General features: G+C 38.2%; 1 protein-coding gene across 5 annotated transcripts in view; it reads right to left on the reverse strand.

Moving 5' to 3' along the window:
* CLASP1 (cytoplasmic linker associated protein 1) overlaps nucleotides 1-24,488 on the reverse strand; it is a 264,483-nt gene that overhangs the window by 84,368 nt on the left and 155,627 nt on the right. For 3 of the 5 annotated variants that reach the window (XM_045559396.1, XM_045559397.1, XM_045559399.1), the window contains exons 14-21: nucleotides 23,588-23,658; nucleotides 19,376-19,435; nucleotides 18,123-18,200; nucleotides 16,453-16,620; nucleotides 15,780-15,829; nucleotides 14,886-15,056; nucleotides 12,714-12,761; nucleotides 2,255-2,362 (exon numbers count right to left, since the gene is read on the reverse strand). In XM_045559396.1, coding sequence (XP_045415352.1) covers nucleotides 2,255-2,362; nucleotides 12,714-12,761; nucleotides 14,886-15,056; nucleotides 15,780-15,829; nucleotides 16,453-16,620; nucleotides 18,123-18,200; nucleotides 19,376-19,435; nucleotides 23,588-23,658 — 754 coding nt within the window. The remainder of the gene's footprint in view (nucleotides 1-2,254; nucleotides 2,363-12,713; nucleotides 12,762-14,885; nucleotides 15,057-15,779; nucleotides 15,830-16,452; nucleotides 16,621-18,122; nucleotides 18,201-19,375; nucleotides 19,436-23,587; nucleotides 23,659-24,488) is intronic. The other 2 variants (XM_045559400.1, XM_045559398.1) reach the window with 1 other exon arrangement.

The raw sequence follows: 24,488 nt of genomic DNA on the forward strand, positions 1-24,488 counted from the left end.
AATCCTCAAATATTTAAAATATACCAATTATTAAGAGCTCTAAATCTGATATTAATGAAATCTACTTAGTATTAAATCAGGACTATGAATACTAGTTTATCTGTATTTGTAATATATAAAAATATGCTTATATTTATCTCTTATTAAAATAACTTTTAAAAATATTTAATTTATAGGCATAAGCTTAGGGGGAAGGTTTGATCATTTGCTAGTGTCTGGTGTGATCTCCTGAGTGCAATTTGCTGAGTAAAGTAAAACTGACGAGTTTTTAAAGTAGAGCCCCAAGGTAAGAGTACTTACAGTACTCTTATAGTACTTTAATGAGACTGAAGAATAAAGCTCTATCATCACCCTCACCCTACTACAGAAGAAACTGTAATCTTCACCACCTCTTAAAGCAGAGGTAACATATGGATTCCTAAAACTTGCAATATATATAGAGAAATACAGCTGGGCAGGAAACCCTGAAGAGGCCAATGCTGATAAACAGCAGACACAAACCAAAATGTAAAATACTGTTCAACCTTCATCCTCCAAAAAAGGAAATAACGCTATACACTTAAAGGCTCAAACATTTTTTATTTGACTCAATTTCATTGAGTCTATATTCCGAAACTTAAACAATTTTTGTCAAGAATTCCTTTGCAGTAAGATTTGAGCCATATTTACGAAGTCATGACACAGCATTATATCGTTGTCTCCAGGAGTCACCAGGGTTCAAGAGAATAACCAGAGCCAGGATGTTGTTCCCAAGGTAGAAGCTCCTGGGCTACACCTGCACCCTGGATCTGAATGAAAACCCAGGTTCAGTTCTACAGTAAGTAGGGCATTCTTGGTCTTAATAGACTCTCTATCCTTATTTATATTCCTCACTGTACAAATCCAGGCTTGCATGCTTTCCTGACCCTACTAAAGCAGACAGGGAGAGAGGAGAAGGAAATGTGAAGGTTGCTCAACCTCAGCTAGGATAGGAGTCTGCTGACCTGAAGCAATTTGCTTCCGTTTCCTGACTGTCCACATGCTAGGCTCATGATTCTCACTAAATCCTCATGCAAGCCCCATGTGGGTGGGACTTGTTATCACTGAATTTACCGACAGTGAAACAAAGGCCCATAAGGGTTAAAAGACTCACCCAGTATCACACTGGAGCCAAGATGCAAACCCAGGTTTAGTCTGACATGGAAGCCCTTGCTTGTAGTGTACACTACACAATACAATCTATGCCACAAAAAGGTTCTGCCACCTCACCAAAGGCAGTAATATGACTGACCTTTGGCTTTCTTTGCAGAACGGATATAAGCCTGTTTAACAGGAAGACTACAGTTATCAAAGGGACATGGATAAGAATTTAAATTCGGAGGGAGTTGAGAAAGGCATTCTCAACACTAAGAGAGCTCCTAAGGTTTGGCAGCAGACTGGGTCCTCTCTACAAAAGCCAGACAGCTCCTGGGGCCACAGAGGAGGTAGATACATGTCAGCCAAGGAGTGCTGTGCTAAGGGACTACATGCAGCTCCTGGGGACGGAAGACTCTTCCTTCCCAAGCTCACCCTGCCCAGGAGCACTGTGATACCCAGCTCTACTCTATGTGCACAGAGAGGGAGCGGGCCACTCAAATTTACATGTAGCTGGAATGTGAGACACCAAGGCTGGATCCTAAGCATGATTAGAACAAATGCACTCCAGCTGTGGCTGCTTTCATGCCTGAGGCTAACAAACCACTGACTTCACATACACAGAGCAGCAGTCATGGAAGCAAGAGCAGCTAGGCAAAGCCAGAGCCCACACTGGCAAGAAGAGAGATGCAGGCTGCAAATGTTAGAACAGAGGGTTAAAGGGGGAGAGCTTTTAATGGATTTACTTATTTGCCACTGGAAAGAATTGAGCATTAACAGTTCTGCCCAGTACTGCTCTAAAATTACATCCGACAACTCATTATCAACACAAAAATGAGTCACAGAACAGATACGTTTCAATTTGAGAGGCTTCAAAAGAGGGAGAGAAAGTACATTTTAGTGTTTAATGCTTAACTATACAAAATTTAAACCATCTGGAAAGGAGATAAGAGTATGCACGGAATGCTCCATTTTGTACGCTTACCCAACAAACAATAAGATTACTCACAGTAAGTATCTTAGAGCCACAGAAATGAGTTTGCTCCCTGAAGTCAATGTGTAAATACTGAAAAATGTTCAACTGTAGAATGAGCTATTGAACAAAACTAAGGTAACCAAGAGCATAAAATATACTTCTTACGCTGGGACTGTGAAACAACTTTAGCACGGCTGCGGCCCCGACTATCAGAGGGTGTAGAGGAGACGTTGGTGGCACTCCCAGAGCTTTGCCTTCTCGTGCGGATGCGACCTGAAGGACACAGGAAAAACAGTGTTATCATAACATTTTCAGTAAGTGCTACCTACTCAAGAAAACAACCCACACCCCAACTGAGGGGCACTGACTGGGCCAACTACATGGGGAGCAGGAGCGTCTACATGAGCCAGGTCCACCCCACATGAGGTCTGACATGTCTCCCTACGTGTGCACACACATGTATGTGTGATCTGTACACACATGTTCTACAGACACAGTAGGAACTCCTGCTCCTGAGAGGGAGCCATGGACCTGCAGGTGCTTAGGTTTCACTTATTTTGGCATATTATATTTTCAGATGAGGAGGTGATAGCCATTTGAGAATTTTTTTCCAGAATAAATTCTTTTATTGTCTACAAATCTGACAAATTTCCATAAATAGAAAATACTGTCATTGTAAGAAAAATACTATAGAAAAAAGAATGCAAAAGAAAAAAAACCCCAAAACAAAAGAACTTCACCTTAATTCAGCAATCAGAAAAACTATAGCTCCCCAGTGAATAAATGTGTTTTTATATGTAGCATTAAACTTCTATTTTAAACCATGTATGTCAATAAGTTTCTAGGCTGTAAAAGATAAAGCTAAAAACAATCAATATTTGGAGTACCCAGAGAAATGATGGCCTAAAAGTAATTCAGTGTTGTAGGCAGTTATGAAAAAAATTAACCCTAATCATTAAACCATGAAGGTGTAAAAATAAAAATGAATTCAGAAACACAAAATCATTGGTGATCAAAATAGTATGACTGAGGATTAAACTGTTTTTAAATACAGGGCTTCTTTGGTTTCAAAAGAGCACAAAATGCCTCTCCTGCCATAATTCAATCAGAACAGCAATCTGATAGAGAAAACACAAACCAGTTTGAATTCCCACTGGCTTTTGTATTGTTCGAAATCACTTCTATCCCAGCCTGTGGCAAAGCTTGCAGAAAAGTAACGCAGAAAACAAATCCTAAGGCTTGAAAAATGTTCGAGAAAGGAAGGTAAGGAGCAATAGAAGCATGGCATTTTTAAAAGAATTAAAACTGGAAAGAATCTATGACTTTTAACAGTAGTCTAAGAATTATATACACATTCTAGAATCTATCCTAAAATGAAAAGCTATACCATTTACTCTAATATGATATATGTGTCAACTCAGAACCCTGACAACACATGAGATGATTATTCCCATTTTACAGATGAGGAAACAGAGAAACAGATGCAATATAACACTATATTGGTTTAAACACCTGTCCCCAGATGGCTGGCTAGCTATGACTGAGAACCTTTGAGTTTCCTATGGAAGTCAAGCTAAATCAAGGCAGTCACACAGGCAAAGTGAACATGAAAAAACTGATTTTAATTTATCTTAAATTTATTATTTTTAGGTCACAAAAATATTTTTAAATGAACATTTATACCCATTCAGCTTAAAAAACAAAAAACCTCTTTGCTAACCCCCTTGTCTCTACCCACCTTCCCCCACCATTTCATAACACAATCCAAAACCTAGTGTTCAGCATTCCCTTGTGTTTCTTTGTTTGTAAACATATGCACTGTCATGACCAAGAAATATATGGCATTTTTATATATTTAGAAAACTGTAAAATTATAACACAAGATATATGTATTTCTAAAACTCACTGTTTTGCTCAATTTTTTATTTGTAAGGTCACATATGTATGGGTAAAGGAGAGATCTACTTTATTTTTTTCCATATGACTAACCAATGTTCAAATAAATGTACTTAACCCTTTTCTTATTGATTTTCAATGCCACCTTTGTTGTTTACCGAATGCTTATATATGCACGGATCTGTTTCTTAGCTGTCCAGTCTGTCACACTGGTCAGTGTATGCATACCTGTGCAGTATCACGATGCTGTGATTAGTTTTTTAAAAACAAAATCCTGTGAATTGGTAGGGCAAGTCAATTCACTTTTTCTTAAGTTCTTTGCTCTCTTGCATATGCACATGCAGACACAACAAAAAGACCTGTTGAAATGTTGAATGACATTATGTGGAATTTTGTGTTAACCTGGGGGTGGGGGAAGCTTTATGATACTGATCTTTCCATTCATTGAATTTTCACTTTTTAACTTTCTTCAGTGACTTTTGATAAAGTTTGATAATTTTTCCAAAGGTCTTACTCAAGTTTCATAGACTTATTTCAAAGGTGCTTTTTTCTATTGTATATAGTTTATTAAATTATATTTCCTATTGTTGACATATAAGAATGCTAATTAATCTTTATATTTTGATCTAAACTCTAGGAACTTTATTTATTAATTCTACTAATTTGTATGTAGATTGTTTGGGGTTATCTAAATAGAATATCATCTACAAATAAGACATCAATTGATTCTCTTCAAACCATTTAGCTGTCCTGGTGGTGCAATACAATGCTAAATAGAAGCAGTAAGAGCAGGCAGTGTTCACTCAAACCAGATTTAAAAAAAAAAAATTTCTGAAATTTCATAATAAGTGTGACATGTTAACAGGTTAGGAAAATTCATTTCTATTCCTAGTTGCCAAGAATTCCTATCATAAATGGCAGTTGAATTTGTTGATATTTTATCTATACCTTTTAAAAGGGTTTTTCTCCTGAATGTGCACTATATCAACAAATTTTTAAATATTAAACATGGGCTAAACCTACACAGTCATGACATACACACCCATATGACAGCATGTCTGCATTGTACTCTGGTACTAAGGTCAAAACAGTTGCATAAAACCAGTGAGAGAATTATTCCTTCTTTTTCTATTCTCTGAGTTTATGTAAGAATGGAATTATTCAATGCTTGATACAACTTTTACATGTAACCATCTGAGCATAGTAGCAATTTTCTGGGTATCTTTTCTATTTTAATTATTTTTTTTTTGGCTGGGTGAGGGCAGGGTGATGGAATTTTAATTACTGATTCAAATTATTTAATGAGCAGTCTTACAACTATTAAACCAAGTTGTTTGTTTCTTTGAAGAAAAAGTTTTGGGTTTTCCTGAAATTTGTACAATTTGTTTTTAAATCATTAACATAAAGTTGTCATAGTTTTCTCTTATTACCTTTAAAGCTCTACTGATCCACACTTACACCTACTTTATCATTCTTAATAGTTTATTAAGAATAACTATTTTCCCTATAGACCTTTCTGAAAGGTTGTCTTATCAGTTTTAAAAGAACCAAATTTTGTATTTCTTAATCTTCTCTAGTGAAATGTTTATTTCTTGTTTCATCAATTTTTACTCTTTATTAGTTCCTTCCTACTCATCTTTGGGTATATTCTGTTCTTTTTCTAACAAATTGGAAACAAACTCCTAATTCAATTCTTCTTCTAATATAAACATAAGTCAATGATTTTCTGTCATTGTTTTTGCTTCACCCCACAACGATTGATATATGGGTTTAGCATAACATGTTACATCTTGAAAATACATTACAGGATCTTATTTGATGTTCTGCTTTGGAAAAGTAAGCTGGATCCATCCTTCATACTTCATACCAATAAAAAGAACAAATGGACTAAGAATAAAATATAAAACCATAACCATTCTGAAAGAAAAAAATGAGAGAATTCCTCTGTAACTTGTAGTGGAAAAGTCCTTTCTAACTACTTGAAATTAGAAGCCATTTGACAAAAAAAGATAAATTTTACTATTTCATTTTTTTAAAACTTCGGCACACAAAAAGAAAATTATGCACAAATCAAGAAAATGACAAATTAGGAAAAATTATTTGCTACTCATATCATCACAAAGGGCTAATTTCCTTAATGTATAATGGGCTCATAGGAACCACTAAGAAGTCTATCAACCAAAGGCTTGGTAATAAATGTTTAACCACCAGCTAGGATTGAAGGAATTTCTACTGATTTGTGGTGTTTTACAATTTCCATGGTGTAAATATTCCCACCATGGTCCATTTCAGGCTTACTAATGTGATGTTAATCAGCTTATAAATTTCCTGAAAATTTACCAATTGGCCCTGATAAACTGGTATAAGCGGCTCTAGCACACCACTATCACAGAAGAATAGGCAAAGCCCAGAAATGGACAGAAAATAGAAATAGCTCTGTTTGAAATTGTGTTCAGCCTCACTCATAATAAGAAAAAAATTAAAATAACATTAAGAATGCCATTTATCACCTATCAAAGCAACAAAAAATCTAAGAATTTGATAATATTCTGGTGTGTAGGAAATCAGGTACTCTCATTCATTGCCAGTGATAGCAAAAATTAGGATAGCCCCTAAAGAGGGCAATTTGGCAGTATCTATCACAAACATGCTGAGGCTATTTTTGTTAGATCCATAAAAATTTAGAACTATTATATCTTCATGACTTATTGAACTTTTTATTATTATACAATAATCCTGTTTAGTAATGCTTTCTGCCCTTTTCTTGGTCTATATTAATAAATCTTCAACAGCTTTCTTCTACTCTGTATTTCTCATACTTTGTCTTCTAATTTATCTGTAGCTTTTTATTTCAGATTTGTCCTTTAAATATCACATCAGTAGGTCTTTTAAAAAAATCAAATCTGACAATCTTTCTCTTTTAACTGGAAAGTTTGGTTTCTTTGAGCTTATTTTTACCATCTTACAGGCATGCTTTTTATTTGACTTAATTTTCACTTTCCTTTTACCTTCATTTCCTTCTTTTGACTTAATTTTTTAAACATATGCTCTACTATCTTTGAGGCAATAATGTTCTAGATTTAAAATAATACTATTAAAAACATGGCTTCTATTAAATCATACATGGGAGAGATGCAGTAGTTTTAAGGGCTCCCTGCTTTTTAAACGAAACCTTTTTATTTTCAGATACATTCAAATGCAGTTGTAAGAAATAATACAGAAGGAACTTAGTGCTCTTTACCTAGTTTCTCTTGATGGGACTATCTTACAAAACGACATCAAAAAATCAGAAACAGGATATGGACATGGATATGCTCCAGCAACCTTGCTTAGATTTCCCCAGCTGTATTTACATTTAACCTCCGGCTTTCTCCATGGATAGTCTCCTTTTCCCTTCAGCTGCTTCAAATACCCTCTTTGTCTTGGTGCTCTGCAATTTCACTACGATGTGTTTAACTATGAATTTTTGCCTGGCTTGGAATTCACCGGGTTTCTTGAATTTGTGCTTTAGCATTTTTCATCAATTCTGGAAAATTCCCGACATTATCTGCAAATATTGTCTCTGCCTCATTCTCTCTCTTATCAAACTCCAGTTAGACAAACAGAATTTTACTATCTTCCATGTAACTTAACATCTCTATTATAGTTTCCAACCCTGTACAGTAGTCTGGATAATTTCTTCGTGTCTTAATTCATGAATTCTCCCTTCCGCTACATTGATTCTGCTGCTCAATTTGCCCAATTTTAAATTTTAATAATTTATATTTGTATTTATAGAAGTTGCATTGTTTTCTTTTTCAGAATCTGCTTGGTTGTTCTTTAAAAATTTTTTTTAGTTTTAATTATCATGGGTACATAATAGTTGTACATAGTTATGAGTGCTTGGTCATTCTTTTTAATTTTTTTTTTTTTAAAGATAAGGCCTCCCTCTGTTGTCCTGGCTAGAGTGCAATGGCACGATCATAGCTCACTGTAACCTCAAACTTCTGGCTCAAGCTATCTTCCCTTCTCAGCCTCTGGAGTGGCTAGAACTAGAGGCACATACCACTATGCCCAGCTAATAGTTTTTCTATTTTTTGTAGAGACAGGGTGTGCCCAGGCTGGTCCTGAATTCTTGGCTTCAAGTGAACCTCCCATCTTAGCCTTCCAAAGCACTAGGACTATAGGCATGAGCCACTGTGCCTGGTTAATCTTAATAGTGTCTTGATTTCCAAAAATAATGTTTTTTTTTTTTTTTTTTTTTTTTTTTTGAGATGGAGTCTCACTCTGTTGCCCTGAGTAGAGTGCCTTGGTGTCAGCCTAGCTCACAGCAACCTCAAACTCCTGGGCTCAAGCGATCCTCCTGCCTCAGCCTCCCAAGCAGCCAGGACTACAGGTGCACACCATGATGCCTGGTTAATTTTTCTATTTTTAGTGGAGACAGGGTCTCACTCTTCCTCAGGCTGGTCTTGAACTCCAGAGCTCAAGCAATCCTCCCGCCTCGGCTTCCCAGAGTGCTAGGATTACAGGCGCGAGCCACCACACCGAGCCCAGAATTTCTTTTTATTTCTTTAAATAGCAAGATAATAAAATGACCACTTTTCTTGGAACTTTATGGGAGTTCTTTAAGATATAGATTGAATTCCTCCCAAAGAGGATCTGTGTTTGCTTCTGCTTGAGTCCTGTGGACACAAGTAATTCACAACAAATTTAAAATAATTTATCTATTTGGGTTTTTCAGATCAGAATGGCAGTGTAAATTTTGACCAGCATCCTGCATGAAGGTCCATAAATTCTCCGGGGAGATTACTTCCTTCCTCTAACCAGTACCAAGGTTAAGACAAGCAAATTTCCCTGTTGTCCTTTTCAGTTTAGTAAAGTTAACTTCTTGTTCGTCAGTGATGATGTAGGTCTTAGATGGGTTCGGGTTTACTTCCTGACCTTTATGTTCTGCACAGTCATCACAGCAAATGCCCAAGGACTCCAGGATTCAGCCAAAAACCTCGGGGTGAAAGCCAGCTTTGGCCCTCACCTACCAGGGCTCCTGCCATGCTTAGGCTTGGAGCTGTGTGGGTTCGTTGCTTTTATTCCATATCAGTGACATAGTCTCAATTAGGAGGATCATTCTGGCTACTAAATTCCATATATTGCTAAAAAATGCAAGTTTCTTATTTCTTTTAAACACTTTAAATAAAGTTATTTTATATTTCATACAGATTCTCAAGTCCCAAAGGGCACATTCTGTTTTTATTCTTTTTCTTTCCTGCCTCTCACTCATGATGCATGTAATTTGGGACTATGAGCTCATATTTGGCTGATTTTAATGCACAGGAATCCTGAGGAACAAGAATTGAGAGTAGCTTCCTCAATGAAAGTTCAATGTTTGTTCCTATCAGGCACCCTTGGGGGCTATAGACACAGACCACTTTAATTCATCAGCTTGGAGTTTTCCAGGCACCACAGGTAATGTAAATTTGAAACCACAACCTGTGTGAGTAGAGAGCTTAGTTACAAATTGTTAGGGAAGATTATTTTTTTTCCTCTGTCCAGGACAAAGTCAAGACAGATGATATCTTGTCAATTTGAAGATAAAAACTCTCCTTCCCCCACTAGTCCACCGTTTCACAGATAAGCAGCCCTTTGACAATGCTGGCTTAATGCATTAACTTTCACCCTGGGTAAGCTCAACATCTTGTGTTCTGTTTGCCCTACTGACTCTCATTAATAACTAAGTCTTCAGGGCAGCCTCAGAAATTAGTTCAAGCTTGTGACTACAGTTTTTGGTCTTCTAGCTGGTTTTGAACTTTCCTTATTTTGGGAACACAGCTGTGTAGTTTAAAGGGCCTCAGTTGTGTTATACTCAGATATATATTAATATTTATTTTATAGAGAGAGATGTCATTTGTTTCATTTTGTTTCCAGTCTGAGTTGGTAATATTACTGAAAGTACCTGTATATGTTTTTAAAAGACGATATAAAATGCTCTGTGGTCTTTAGGAAAAACAAAGTCTTGATAAATGCAACAAACACTAAAAATATACTTCAGCTCTATATTATGACCTATTAAGTGACAGAGACAGAAAGAAAAGAGGTGTGAAAGAATAAAAAAAAATCAGCATGAGAAAAGAAAAAAAAATAAGAGATAGAGAACTGCACGACAAAAAAATTCTGGAGGGAGGAACAAACAAGAGACACATTAACTAACAAGCAAACAAACCTGCCCATTGAAAAGCAGACTCAGAGGAGAACAAAGAATTATGAGGAGTGCAAAGCGTTCAATCTGCATGGAATAAAGAATATTCACATCCCGTGACTTTTTAATACTGCTGCTAAAGTTCTTTTTCAGTCACAAATGGGAAATTAAACCTGTGTACCAGGTTTAACACACGCCACACTAGAAAAAAATTTTTTTTCTTTGGGGCATCTCACCGTGCAAGGTTCTCTACTGTAAGAGGCTGCGCTCTCTATAAAAACAAGGACCCATATGTTATTCCACCCCTTCTCCTACCAGAAAAAGAACCAAAAAGAGAGCTAGTCTCCAGCACCGTCACTGAGAGGGCAATTCTGACCTTGCTTAGGGCTGTGAAACTCATAAAAAGAAAAAAAGTTAAAATCCCCAGGGCTGGGTAGAATAATAGGCTGATAACAATTCTGTTATATATGAAATCAGGGCATTCTGGAAAAAAATATAACTTCCTCCATATTTCCTTTCCATTTCATCTACATTATTCTCTTCCACTCCTCCACTCCCCTTCCAGTGAGGCTGAGGAAACACTTAGAATTGTTTCTTTGGGAAGCAAAAATATAAAATTACTCTTGTCAGCTAAAAAAAAAAAAGAAGAAGAAAAAAACCATCAACCAGCTTTGCAATTACACCAGCCTCAGCCTTCAGCTATCACAAATCAGGCCGCAACAGGACAGAAGTTTCTTGTGCATCTTTTCATTTTGGAAACTTTTCATTTCACAAATTTGTCCAACACTAGGCATCACCAAGTGAGACTTGCTGGGACTTCAGATTTTCTGGCTCCTTCCAAATTAATCAGTATCTTCAGGGGAAGGACCTAGGATTGTTTTCTTTTTTTAAGTAAGCATGGAGGTAATTTTTATAATAAGTTTAAGAAACACTGATCTTCAAACTATGATCATCTTAAAAAAAAATACCATTTCTACTTTTGCCTTTATGAGTCCCTTAGGAAGTAATATTAACATGTGGGTTACTAAACTGCACATACCAAGCTAAAACCCAGACTACTTTGTATGCTAGCCCTTTGGCGTGGCTAAATAATAGATAAAAATAAGCTAGCTATTCCTAATTATTAAGTCATTAGCCTGAGGGCTGGCGGTCTAAGTCACTATCTTAAGCAGAGAAGGTTCCTCTAAATTACAAATACTTGAAGCATTATTATGCTGCTTTCTATCTAGAGACTTACCAAAGAAATGATACTGTCTAAAATGTGCTAATCAAAGACGTATACAGACTGGAATAGCTAAGTCTAAAATTCAAAAGGTAATACAAAACGAGAAAGAGTTTCTTTGGAATGGCATAAAAAGAAATTAAGGTGAAGTTGGCTATGTTTATTTCTTTCATCATTGCTATATCCTTGGTGTGTAGTATAGAACATGGCACACAGAAGGCATTTAATTCATGGTTGATGAGTGAATGAATGAGAGTAAATGAATGAATGGGGCATGTGTCAGTGAGACAAATAAAAAATGGCATCGTATAATTCAGTAGTACTTTTAGGGGAGCGAAAAGTATTTTTTAAATTTCTTTAAATTACCTGGTAGAAAACCTTTACCAGCCTTTAATCTGAATAATTGACATTGAAATTTATTTTCAAAACAGGAAAGGCAAATCCTGAGAGGCCCACAAAAGCACAAAATGAAAGAAAACAAAAGCTAAGGTGGTGCTTCAAGAGTAATAAAATCCGAGACAAGCGGTCCGTGAGGACAGTAGCACACAATATGTCGTCAATGCTCCTCCCCAGAGTGTGGACTCAGCACTGAAAACCACACAGTATACTTCAGTGCCAAAATTCACAAGAACAAAGACTGAACAAGAAAGGGAGAGAACACGGGCAGAGGTAGGGCAAAGATCAGACAGAATGTGGAAGGGAGGAGGGGAAACAGCATGCAACACCTCATGCAGGGGCCTTGGGGAGGACAAGTGGGCACCGGTCAACACTCGGTGAGAACAGAGGACCAGAGAAAGTGAGACACACCTCAACCAAGAAACAAACCGCTTACCCTCCGCTTTAGTGGTAGTACCATCTTTAAGCAAATTAAAAACAAGGGAAGGGATAACAGGGAACAGTTAGTAACATTCAAAAAATTAAAAAGCAGAATGTTATTAGCTACTAAAAAAGCAAAAATACAATTTAAAACAAAATTAAATGGGAAACAAGTTCAACAGCAAAGCAGAATCTGAAGCAAGTAAGAGCGCCTTACACTGAAATTAGCTTAGCACAGTGTAATGTGTTTTTGCCTTTGGAAAACAAAACACAAGAGGGCAACCCAGGGTAGTGCCATAGTTGAAAGTGTGATTTTTGTTTTAGCCACTCCTTATCCTGTTAAGAATTCCTCTTTCCTATAAGAAAGTACTAGCAGAAGAGGGCAGGGGAGGCACTAGAAATTAAAATACTAAAGAGTCACCCAAAGGGCAGAGGCAAGTAAGAAGCTCAGAGAAGCTAGCTCCAGCAATGCCTATCCCAACTACACGCCCAGCAGCAAAAGCTGTCTCACATGGTACCTGAGTCCAGGCCTATGTACTCCATGTCTTCCCTCATGTGTCTGGACTCTAGAAGTTTGGAAAAGGATCATCAGCTTTAATTCTACACTTTTGCAAAGATGTCATGTGTCAACCTCAGTAGCAATTATAATAAATTCTCAATAGGATTATGTTATATTTGAGATTTTTTGGTGTTTTTTTATTTTGTTTTGTTTTGGGACATAATAAGTAAAGAGAGGTAGAATTCTCAGGAAATAGTAAGAGAATCTGAATACTCCAGTCTTGTTCTTTGAAGGGGTAATACTGGGCTGAAAACTTATCAGTGCTTCTTAAGGGTCACTTCTACATCATCAGACCAAAAGACCTGGTGGCTTTTACTAGCACTGGGGGGAAATCCACATGGTCCATATTCAAACACCCAAAATATACACAGAAATGTTAAGAATATTAAGTACTCTAAAGGCTGGTTTTTATTCACATTTTCCAGCAATGAAAAAAATACTAATTGCAAATGCTAAAGGTGGATCAAATGTATTAAAACACAGGTAAAATCTTAAAAATTGAACTAAAATTAATAGAACTAATTCATTATAGGAGGGAACAGTTATTACTTCTCCATTGCTCAATGATTACATAGCAATATACCATAACTCCTATATAATGATGCAATAGTTAAAACAATAAAAAAAGAGTTCTTATTGAGTTTCTTCCCAGTTGAAATGTGTGCATGAGGTACTTCCAAAGAGAAAACAAAAGTGATGCAGCAAATGTTCCAGTACATATATACCTTTCAAATTAACAATGTTCCCATCACAATCATACTTTCTTCCACCTTACAGGACAACAATTTATAAAGAACCTTTATATAATTCCGTTTAGGTGGCTTTTTTTTTTTTTTTTTTTGGAGACAGAGTCTCAGTTCATTGCCCGCGCTACAGTGTCCTGGCATCAGCCTAGCTCACAGCAACCTCAACCTCCTGGGCTCAAGCGATTCTCCTGGCTCAGCCTCTCCAGTAGCAGAGATTACAGGCATGTGCCACCATGCCCGGCTAATTTTTCTATCTTTAGTAGAGACTGGGTCTTGCTCTTGCTCAGGCTGGTGTCAAACTCCTGACCTCAAGGGATCCTCCTGCCTCGGCCTCCTAGAGTATTAGGATTACAGGCATCAGCCACCATGCCCGGCCTAGGTGACTATTATTACAAGTAATTTATGGGTAAAGAAAAGAGACTAAAAGATTCCACAGTCTGTTCAAGGTCACAGGGCTAAAGAACGGCAGACCCAGGAATCATCACAGCGCAATGCTATTCACTCAACAGTGCTTCCAATGCCAAATATTTTCAGAACATTACTTTTAGAACTGACTTTGGAATTCATCTGTAAGACACACAAGTAACTTAATCTCAATATTTCATGAAGTTTAAATTTTACTCATTTTCTTAAAATCCAAAAGAGAAACAACTCAGTTAAGTCCCTACCTAGATTTTGGCTTTGAATGACTAATCTATCAGCCTTACACACAGTAAGTGTAAAGTGTCTGCTAAAAAATTAGTAACTGATCTACTACTATGTCAGATATTAAAATTTAAAAAAATAATTTTTAAAAAACTCTTTTGGGCAATCATTAGAGCAAGGGCATGCTCCTTCCAAGATGACACATGGAAGGACAATACTCTTTTGTACAGATGTGCCTATGGGCTAAGGAGTCTGTCACATTCCCGTAGAGTCCTCCTGGCCTCCCTCCTTCACCCTCAGGCCCTCCCCCTCCACTCTAGTTATATCCTCAAATTGAGAAACACCTAATGGCAACTATCTTTGGTGAATTGCTCACTGAATCCCTCACTGTCAGAAGAGGAGAAAACCCAGCTTTTGTAATATGGGAGATAGCTTAGGTACAGGCTGGGCTGGCCACCAAGGAGGAGGAAGTGAGCTGGGGGAAGGACGTGCTCAGTGTCATATACCCTATGAGCACGAGTGTACTTACTCATCACTAAAGAGGATGATGCTTCAGAGAAAGGGACTGCTCAAAAAAGGTGGCTGTTAACCAGCAATAAGTGCACAAAATTATTCATACTTAAATATCAGCCTTGAAACAGTGAGGATTTCTTCAATGATGGGTTTCTGTAGTTTGCTAAGAGGTACAGTTATCTCAAACAGTAAAACAGGAGGGAAAAGGTGATGCGAGTTACGGTTACCTAAGGATGCATACGACCCTGGAGGCAAAGCTGCGGCAGAGCTGAAAGGTGTCCCGCCTGAAGACGAGGAGACTTTAGATTTGGCACTGGCTGCTGCATTCACGTCAATATCACTTCGAGACCGCTGGAGGGACCCAGTTGTTGACACAGATTTGGTACTAACTGTGGAAGCTTTAGCAGTGAAGGAGGAAACATTAGTAACCACTACATAGAATTTTAAACACATATTGGTAAAACCTGATATTGTTTTGCTTTTCTAGAAAACAACTATCAAGTTTTAACAAATGCTGGAGCACACAAGACTGACCAACAGTTTCTCCTGGTCACTGAAGACAGAGTTCAGGCAACACTGAAGAAAACTAAAAGTGACCCCAACTGTAACGTATCCATCACAATTTTTTTTTTCGTATAATCAAAGACAATAAACCCAAAAGAAATGGACCAAACTTCTGGTTATTATGAAAAGAAGTGAAATAACAAAACAATGCTGCTGTCTGGCCAGTCTCCTCATGAGGTGACGTAACCGTGCAGTGCCCTCTTACTAGCGGCCCCCCCCCCCCTTTCAGAGAACACGCTACTCTCCGGCCTCTAACAGCCACCAAGCTGCTGTTGCGGCTCAAAGCTTCACAAGCTGCCTTTACTCTCTCACCAAGGGATCAGAGAAAGGAGCAGCACAATTTGTGGCAGTATCGACATGCGGGTGGGAGGTGGGGAGCAAGGGTCACAGAGCTTCATTCTTGCCTGCCTGAGTCACCCTGACAATGTTGTCCTCAGTGGCAACTGGCCCTAACAAAGTGGAGCCCTGCTGAGGAGAGGCAGAGCCGACACACCCTTCAAGCCTGAGGAGGAGCTGAGGGCACAGAGGCTGGGACAGGCAGCAGCTGTCAGTCTTACCTCTGGATGTGGTACTTCCGGTAGGACTTCTTTTGGCAGAGAGCGGCCGACTAAAAATAAAGATATACATGTGTTTATTATCAAATGTGTACTTTCTGGACATTAATACAAGTACAAAACACAATGGGAAATTATGATAATAAAGAATTATTTCAGAGTTTTCAGAATTTGGCAGACAATATGGACCACAGTTTTATAAACCCCCATTTCCACCAAAGCTTTAGCAAGGTATTTTGGACTACCTTTCAATCATAGAGCACAAAACTGTAACTGAGACGGAAAGTAGAAATACAGAGTGAAGGTGATGGTATATTAAGTCCTAGGTTTTGAATGCCCTCTATTTCCAAACTTGCCTCCAGGTTCATGCTTACGTCCTCTTAGAAGGCTCTCTGAAGCAGTGGTGTGTATAGTTTATACTGTTCTATAATTCATTTATGTTATTCTAAAACTGCATTCTAGGACATATAAATTTAACTGACAAACACTATGGCAGAGACCAAGGCCACCTATATCTTACCATTCCCCATGGTATCTTCTATTACCAGAATCTACCTGAAGGGGGAATTTTAACAGGCATGTTCACATACACACATAGCTGTAATTGGTGTTTGCAGGTGACAAACTTTTAAATACAAACTCTCACACTAATGACAAGCAAAGTTGAATTCCTTACTTCAGACTCTCTTGAGAGCTAGAAGACGAGCGGTCGGATTGAGGCAGAGACACTATGCTGTCTGAGTTCTTCAGATGGGACTGCAGGGCTTTCTGGTAGGACGACTCCAAGGTGTGGTATAAATGCTCTGCTTCTCTGCTGAAGTGACTGTGGAAACCCCAATAACATCTAGGGAAAACAGACAAATTCTTGGTCCAGTCCAAGGATCTTAACAGGCCATTCGCTAAGCTCTGGAGTACACCACAGAACATCTGAGAAGTACAATCCTCAGTTTACCTGCTAATAGTTGGAGCATGGTACAAGGAGGAGAAAGTGAACAAAAGAGGCCCGGGGTGAATCCTGGCCTCACAACTTACTAGCTTTTCACACTGGCCAAATTACCTTAACCTCATTTATAAAATGGGAATTAAAGGGCCTAACTTGCAAGACTGGGGAGCCTCAGGGAAGATTGAGCTAAAACATCTAGAATTATACCTAGAACACAGGATGGATTCATTAATGTGTAGCTTTTACAAATGCAATTTGACATTCCATGATGTGAAGTATTTAAATGGCCTTAGGTAGCATGTACAGAAGAAAAATGGAAAAATGTTCAGAGCTACTTGAAATCTATATTATGTTATGATTAAAGAACTAGGAAAAATGAGGGGGGGATACAATACAAGGATAAAAACAGCCTAAGTAGATCATTAACAAATTCATTCCTAAATAGGTTTTATCAGCTATTAATTATGTCACTTATTTTGGTAAGAACTACCCAAGACGAGATTGTGGCAAATGGTTCAGAGTTATAATAAGCTCAGAAACCTGGTTTCAGAGAAATATAACTTAACTGTGAGAGCAGTCAGAGAGCAATTAAGTGTTGGATCAGGATGTACTAATAAAGCTAAGGAAAACCATGATGGTACAGGCTAGTAAGATTAGATTTTAGCTTGTGTCAATTAGAAGAGCTGGTGAACTATGAGAATATAGAAAAAACAGTCACAGATGCAAAACTGGCAGTAGTTATCTATACACTGTTCAAGAGACACTAAGTCTTAATGAGAAACTTCTGGTATTTATAGTGGCAGTGGCAAAAGTATTCTCAGAGAGGTAGGTACTGCATATGGGGGTCATGGCCACATGACTGAACACACCCTATCCCAATGGCAAAACTACCTCAATTGCAAGACAGAAACAGCAAGTTATCACTGTGACAATCCAACTCCCCTTACTGTGATTCACACTCACCAAACCACCACCTGATTCTTGCAAAGATGAGAACACAGAGAGAAAATCCACTGTGACCATGGTTTTTCATGATAAATCTATAAGTAGCTTTGGATTATGACATGCATTTTAACAGTGTTTAATTAGTAAATAAATAAATAAATAAGACTTTGAATACGCATACAAGCCATTTCTGACCTATGTGATAATTTCTCATAAATTTCAAAGTGAACATTCTGTTGTCTACCTTAGTCCCATTCATATTCAGATAGTATCACTCAGTCAACCTTCTAAACAAAAAAACAGAGAAATATTCCATAGACTTTTGGGGTCATATTTAAAAGTCATGATTAACAAAGTATGTTCAATTAACTTAATGGTTTTTAAATAAGTCAGTCCTTACAATGCATGTAAAATAGAAGAGTAGTTAATGAAAAAAAGGGTGTGCAACAGAAACTTACTTTCTGGCTTCTATCCTTGCTTCAGAATCGGCATCATGTATTCCCTTCTTTATTGTTTCAGCTAATACTGATATGTGTCTAGATATTTACAAAAAAAAAGAGTAACAATCATAAATCTATGGTTTTATGCAGATGAAATCACATGTGAGGAACAACTTCAAAATGGCAATGTGGAACTTAAGAGCTTTGGTGCGAAGGCTGGACAATTAATAGGAAGCTGGGCAAAGCAGAACCCCCCTGCAGGTCCTTACCTTCCAATCCTGCGCCAACACCCTGGCCCATCCCCAATCCACCACACCTAAGGACCCCGATAACCTACTCTCTTGGGGGACTTTTTAAAATAACAGCTGATTTCCACCCCCCCCACATCATGCCTATTTAGCCCAATCTTTTATGAACCCAAACAACAAAACCCTGTTTTTCCACAGTCAGAACTAGTTCCTATGAAAATGATGAGATAATTATCTTAGTAGTAAGTAGGATATCTACATCAAATACAGAGGGAGAAAAAAGAAAGCTTTCATTTTTTTTAATCTCTTATTTATTGATTGATTGACTGATTGACAGTCTCACTCTATTGTCCGGGCTACAGTGCCGTGGCATCACCCTAGCTCACAGCAACCTCAAACTCCTGGGCTCAGGCAATCCTCCTGCCTCAGCTTCCCAAGTAGCTGGAACTACGGGTGCATACCACCACACCTGGCTAATTTTTTCTATTTTTAGTTGCCCAGCTGATTTTTTTTCTGTTTTTAGTAGAGACAGGGTCTTGCTCTTGCTCAGGCTGGTCCTGAACTCCTGAGCCAAGCAATCCTCCCGTCTTGGCTTCCTAGAGTCCTAGGATTACAGGTGTGAGCTACCACACCTGGCCAAAAACTTTCAGATGAGTGAAATTCCTTTAGGGATCTAAGAGTTACATCTTTCCTACTAAGAGCAGCTTTAAACATTTACCTCATTGGAATGAACTGGAACATTAAGCAGCAGGGTCAGAGTCAATAAAGAGTTAGTCCTGGCTTTGTAGTTGTCCAGGTGCACATGTGCCCACATCAATGGGCACACTAATACTTCAACCAACAAAATTCACTAAAAGCTTCCGCCAATATTATGTGGCTTACATCAGTCAAATAACAGAGGCAGTCATGCAAACAAATGCTTAGATTCCTTCATTTCTTATAGAAAGCAAGTTGGACCACTCACTGAGGCATTCACTCTTGGTTCAGTTCAGAGGGAAAAACAATTTCAAGTCAGATGCTCACCGTTCCAGTGAATGTGTCTGCCACTCTTGTAAAAGCAAATCTAAAAATTCAAAACAGCGCCTGGAAAGTGTTAAGAAAGAAATATATAATTTACACATGTTAGTGAAAATGAAACAGCTTTTTTCTTCTTAAGTGACCTAACTGACAACCAAAGTAGATGAAAGTAATTAGGCACCTACAGTGGCCACGGGGATATTGGATACAAGAGTTTCCTTCCCAGCAGAACCCTGAACTTCATGGGAACATTACTGAAAGGGCCTATCATTATCATTTGTTTTTATACTATCCTAAATAATATGTTAATACAGAATACATACAAGCACAGAATATCATTGAACATTACAGAATCAGGTCTTTGCACTAATTTCAGAGAATGCTTTACACAAAAAAGGAAAAAAATCTTCAAAAACTAAGTGTTCTCCAAATTTTCACAGGAAGAAGGCCCAAGCTGGTGCTGCGAATGCATTGTCTCCAGCCACTCAGCTGGCTTCCCTTCCATCTCTCCACATCCTTCCTTTCCAAGCCTGTTCACTTTTATGATTTTTCTTGGTCTGATTTGTGAACAAAAACGATTCCAGTCTACCTTCCTCTGGACCACATCACCACTTTGGGTCCCACCTCTTTAAAATTTTCTTTTCCTAAGTCCAGGATTCCTATTTTTGCTGGAGTAAATCTTAGTAGTCCTAGGAACCCATTCAAGGAAACAAATCAGAAGGTAATTTTTCTCTAGAGCAATGACCAGACTTACTTTCCCATGGTATTCCCAATTCACAACCTTATAATCCATGCAATTAATCAATTTAATAGCCCCTTGCCCTATGCTGTATGCTGGAGATACAATGATAACCAAGACACAGTCCAGAGAACAAGAGAGACAAGAAACAGGTACAGTGTGCTAGGAGTGCGAGGGGCTAAGAGCCAGGCAGCTTGGTCCTGGCACTGGCAGCGGTCGGGGCAGGGGTAGTAGAGCAAGGTTTCTCAAAGGAAAGGACACCAAACTATACCACATGTGTTCCTTACTGTCACCTTCCTCAATCTAGGCCATGTTTATTCTTCTTCCACCCTCTTGCCCATGCCACTTCCTAGTCTAGATTTTTCTTCCCTCTTTTCTTCACCTATACCTACTCATCTTTCAGGACGTCACTCACTTTCAACTCATCTATGAAGCTTCTTGGGAATATATCCACTGGCTTTAATCACCACCCCGTCTGAACTCATAACTCCACAATAGGCATGTTGTCACTCACTCTTACAGTGCTTTGCATTACTGTTTTTTATCTCCCCAACCAAACTGTAAGTTTCTTAAAGGCAGAGTGTGTAATCCATTTCTTGCCAATTATTCAAAGCAAAGCTCAGTAGAGTGCACACAGCAAAACCGCACTGCCTTGGTTACATTGCCCTGTTGAAGGCAGAAGGATCAGCAAGATGGTCCCTATTATTTCTTTCAGCATTAAGACACATGGTTCTGACTGGTATTCAGTGACTAAATACAGAAACAGCAATGTGGGGGTGGGGTTCATAATTGGTGAGGGGCAGCATTTCTACTGTCACAGTGATTGCAGGTTGCTACTCATATTTAGTAACAAGGGCCAGAACTGCTAAATGCTATTGACAAATTTTGTCTCCCCCCTCCCAATTAATATGTTGAAGCCTTCACTCCCAATGTAATGGTTATTTGGAGGTAAGGCCTTTGAGAGGTAATAAGGTTTGGATTAGGTCATGGCAGAGCAGGCCCCTGTGATGGGATTAGTGCCCTCACAAAAAGAGAGACAACAGGTAGTTTGCACTCTCCCTCCCCTCCTCCCTGTCTCTCTCCCATGTGAGGACATAAACAGAAGGCAGATATCTGCAAGCCAGGAAGACAGAGCCCTCACCAGAATCGGACCTTGCTGGCACACTGATCTCGAACTTCCAGCCTCCAGAACTGTGAGAAATAAATCTCTGTTGTTTATGCCACCCAGTCTACGGAATTGTTATGGCAGCCCAAGCTGACTAATCCCCCAAACATCCTGCAATGTTCCACAACAAAGTGGAAGCTTTGTCATCTCAGTGGAGAAGCTCTGCCTGACACAAAGAAAAAACACCTTTTGAATTTCTCTTGGAAACTTAAAACAATAATGAGATGATAATAAGAGCAACAGCAGCAACAACAAATTCTAACAATGGTTACCATTCATTAAGCTTTCACTAAGTGTCAGGGTCCTTTAACCTAACTGTGAATCCTCAGAACGCTACGGAAGGGTACTCTTATACTTTATGGGTCAAATAATCAGTAAGTGGGAAGAGATAATGTTGTTCAACTGAAGTCTGTCAGGTTCTGAAGTTATAATCATCCCTCTACCTTGGGAGCCGAAACCGCTCCACTCTAACCCAAGAAGAAGCTGAACGAACTATAGGTAAAGGGCAGAGTGCACTCCTCAGGGATGTGCAATTGGGCCACACAGTTAGAAATTATGCTTTTTCAGTGGAAGGAATAAATTTCTTTTTTCATGGCTTTAGACAGTTCAATTACTCCTTTTTGGTTTCTCTTGTCTTTCATTCAGCTATTAATAATATGGCTATAAATCCCACTACTGGGTTTATATACAAAGGATATGAAATTAGTATGTTGAAGAAATATCTGCACTCCCATGTTTATTGTAGCACTACTAACAATAGTCAAGACAGGAAATCAACCTAAGTGTTCTGTCCATCAACAGATGAATGGATAAAAAAAATATGGTATATCTACACAATGGAATACTATTCAGCCTTAAAAAGGAAAGAAATCCTGTCATGAGACAACACAGATGAACCTGGAGGACATTATGCTAAGCGAAACAAGCCATGCACATAAAGACAAATACTGCATGACCTCACTTATATGTGCCATTTAACAAAGTTGAACTCATAGCTGGGGGACTGAGGGATTAGGGAAGACACAAAATTTCAGTTAGACAGGAGGGAGAAGTTCAAGAGATCTATTCATATAACGGTGACTACAGTTAATAACAATATAACATATTATACTTGAAAACTGCTGAGACTAGATTTTAAGTGTTTTCACCCTGGGGAGTATTTGAGATAATGCATTTGTTAAATAGTTTGATTGAGCCATCCCACAATTTATACATATATCAACATTGTACACCATAAATACATACAATTTTCACTGGTCAATTAACAAAATAAATTTTTAAAAAAGATGAACACAGGGCTACTTCATGCTTAAAAAGGTCCCCTAAAAAAGTGGCAGGACCAACATGACACCCCAAGAACAGAGGCAAACAGGCAGCTAAGGCCAGCTGGATGGTAAGCCTCAGGTCACGGACTCTCTCAGTGGGCCAGGATCAAGACATGGAGCTGAGGGACCGGGGCCAAGAGGTTGCCCAGCCCTGCCATTAGTTTACCCTACCAGGCTCCTGATAGGGTCCATTTAGAGCCTTTTGTGTTGTCTATGAAATCCCTGAAAACCTACACAAAACTATTCTGTGTATTTACATTTTGCTGGGAAGATAGTCCATAGATTTTAATAGACTCTTAAAACTCTACGACCCAACAGTCAAGAATCACAGATTTGAGCTAAAAGAACAGTCCTTGTTCCTCACATCTAGTTTAGGGCAAGTTCACCGGGACGTATGACAAAAGAGGGACTTGGGAACAAAGCCCTATCTGGTTGCTCAGGTTGTATTTGTCTATGGTAGCTTCTGGGTGTCTCCCATAATTGTATAGCAGAAGCAAGTGACTGGTCAGGATTCAGAATTCTAGAAATCACTCACAGAAGATGGAAATAACACATACCTCCTCTTATCTATGTTAATATGAAATTACTGACATTTGTTTATGATATTTTTTCCTGCATGCAGTTACTGCCTTCACTGTCAATGGCACAGACCAACGACATAGGAAGGAGGACTATCTCAGGAAAAGTATACAGGGGGTCCTCTACCCTTCTTCTACTACTCCCCCTAAACTCAACTCTCTTTCTCTCTCTCACACACACACACACATACACACAAGCACACACACACACACAGAAACATAATAGAGGTTGTCCAAATTCATTTTCCAAAATATTTAGATCTTGATTCTTCAACCCTAAGGCACTTATTGCATTGATCTTAAATAATATTAACATTGCAAACACGAAATTTTATCCATGGAGGGAGATACGGAATTTGTTTTGGCTTTTAAACAATTCAAAGGCAATGAAGAAACCCTCTACAAATTTACCTTCTAACTGCAACAGACTTAGAGGTACAGTTGCTTGTTATGACAGGTATTAGCCTAGGGATGTGTGTGTGCTGTGAAGAAAAAAAAAAAAACAGAGGTGAACACTTGTAAATACAAAACAAAACAAAACAAAACTAAGAGAGACACTTCCTTGCTAACCTACTTACAGCACATATATATCCAGATTAGAATGTCAGTGAGTTTAAAAATGAAAAAAATTTTCACAAGATTTACTAAAGGCCATTAGAAAATTTACAGAGTCAAGAGCAGGCAAACATGATAAGTCTAAAATTAAAACAATCATTGGTATGAAGTCTAAATTAAATTCTCTGAGCAGTAGAAATCTGAGTGAATTCAAAAAAGTCATTGAACAATATACTTTGATACTGTTTCAATGGAAATGTCCAAAAATGACTTCGGGTTTAATATTTCTGGGCAGTGCAAGTAAGAACAGTAAGAACTAAAAATCATACAAAGTAACCTACAATAATCAAGAACATTCTGGATAGACTTTAAGCAACATCATCAAGCTCCAAAGTTTCAAGAGTTGCCTCTGGGGAAAAAGGTCCTGAAGGGTGAGGGTGGGGGTGGGGATACGGGAGGAGGTAATGTGGAAAATTTTAATTTTAAACCTTTGTGAACTATTAGGTTTTGTTGAAAACCTGTGCATAAATTACATGAATAATTATTTAAATTTAAATAGTGTCTAGAAAGCTTAACTAACGAGAACATTTTGTTTCTGTGTTTATGTGCAATTAATTAAATGAAAGTTGTGAATGAATAGCAAAACCACAAGCACAAATACCTAAAATGCAAGGACCAGGATTAAGGAATAGAGTAATATCTGACAGACATGAATATAATATAAACTCAGAAGCAGACACAGGTGTTTCAATATTTA

The sequence above is a fragment of the Lemur catta genome, chromosome 8, assembly GCF_020740605.2.
Source record: "Lemur catta isolate mLemCat1 chromosome 8, mLemCat1.pri, whole genome shotgun sequence".
Taxonomy (NCBI): Eukaryota; Metazoa; Chordata; class Mammalia; order Primates; family Lemuridae; genus Lemur; species Lemur catta.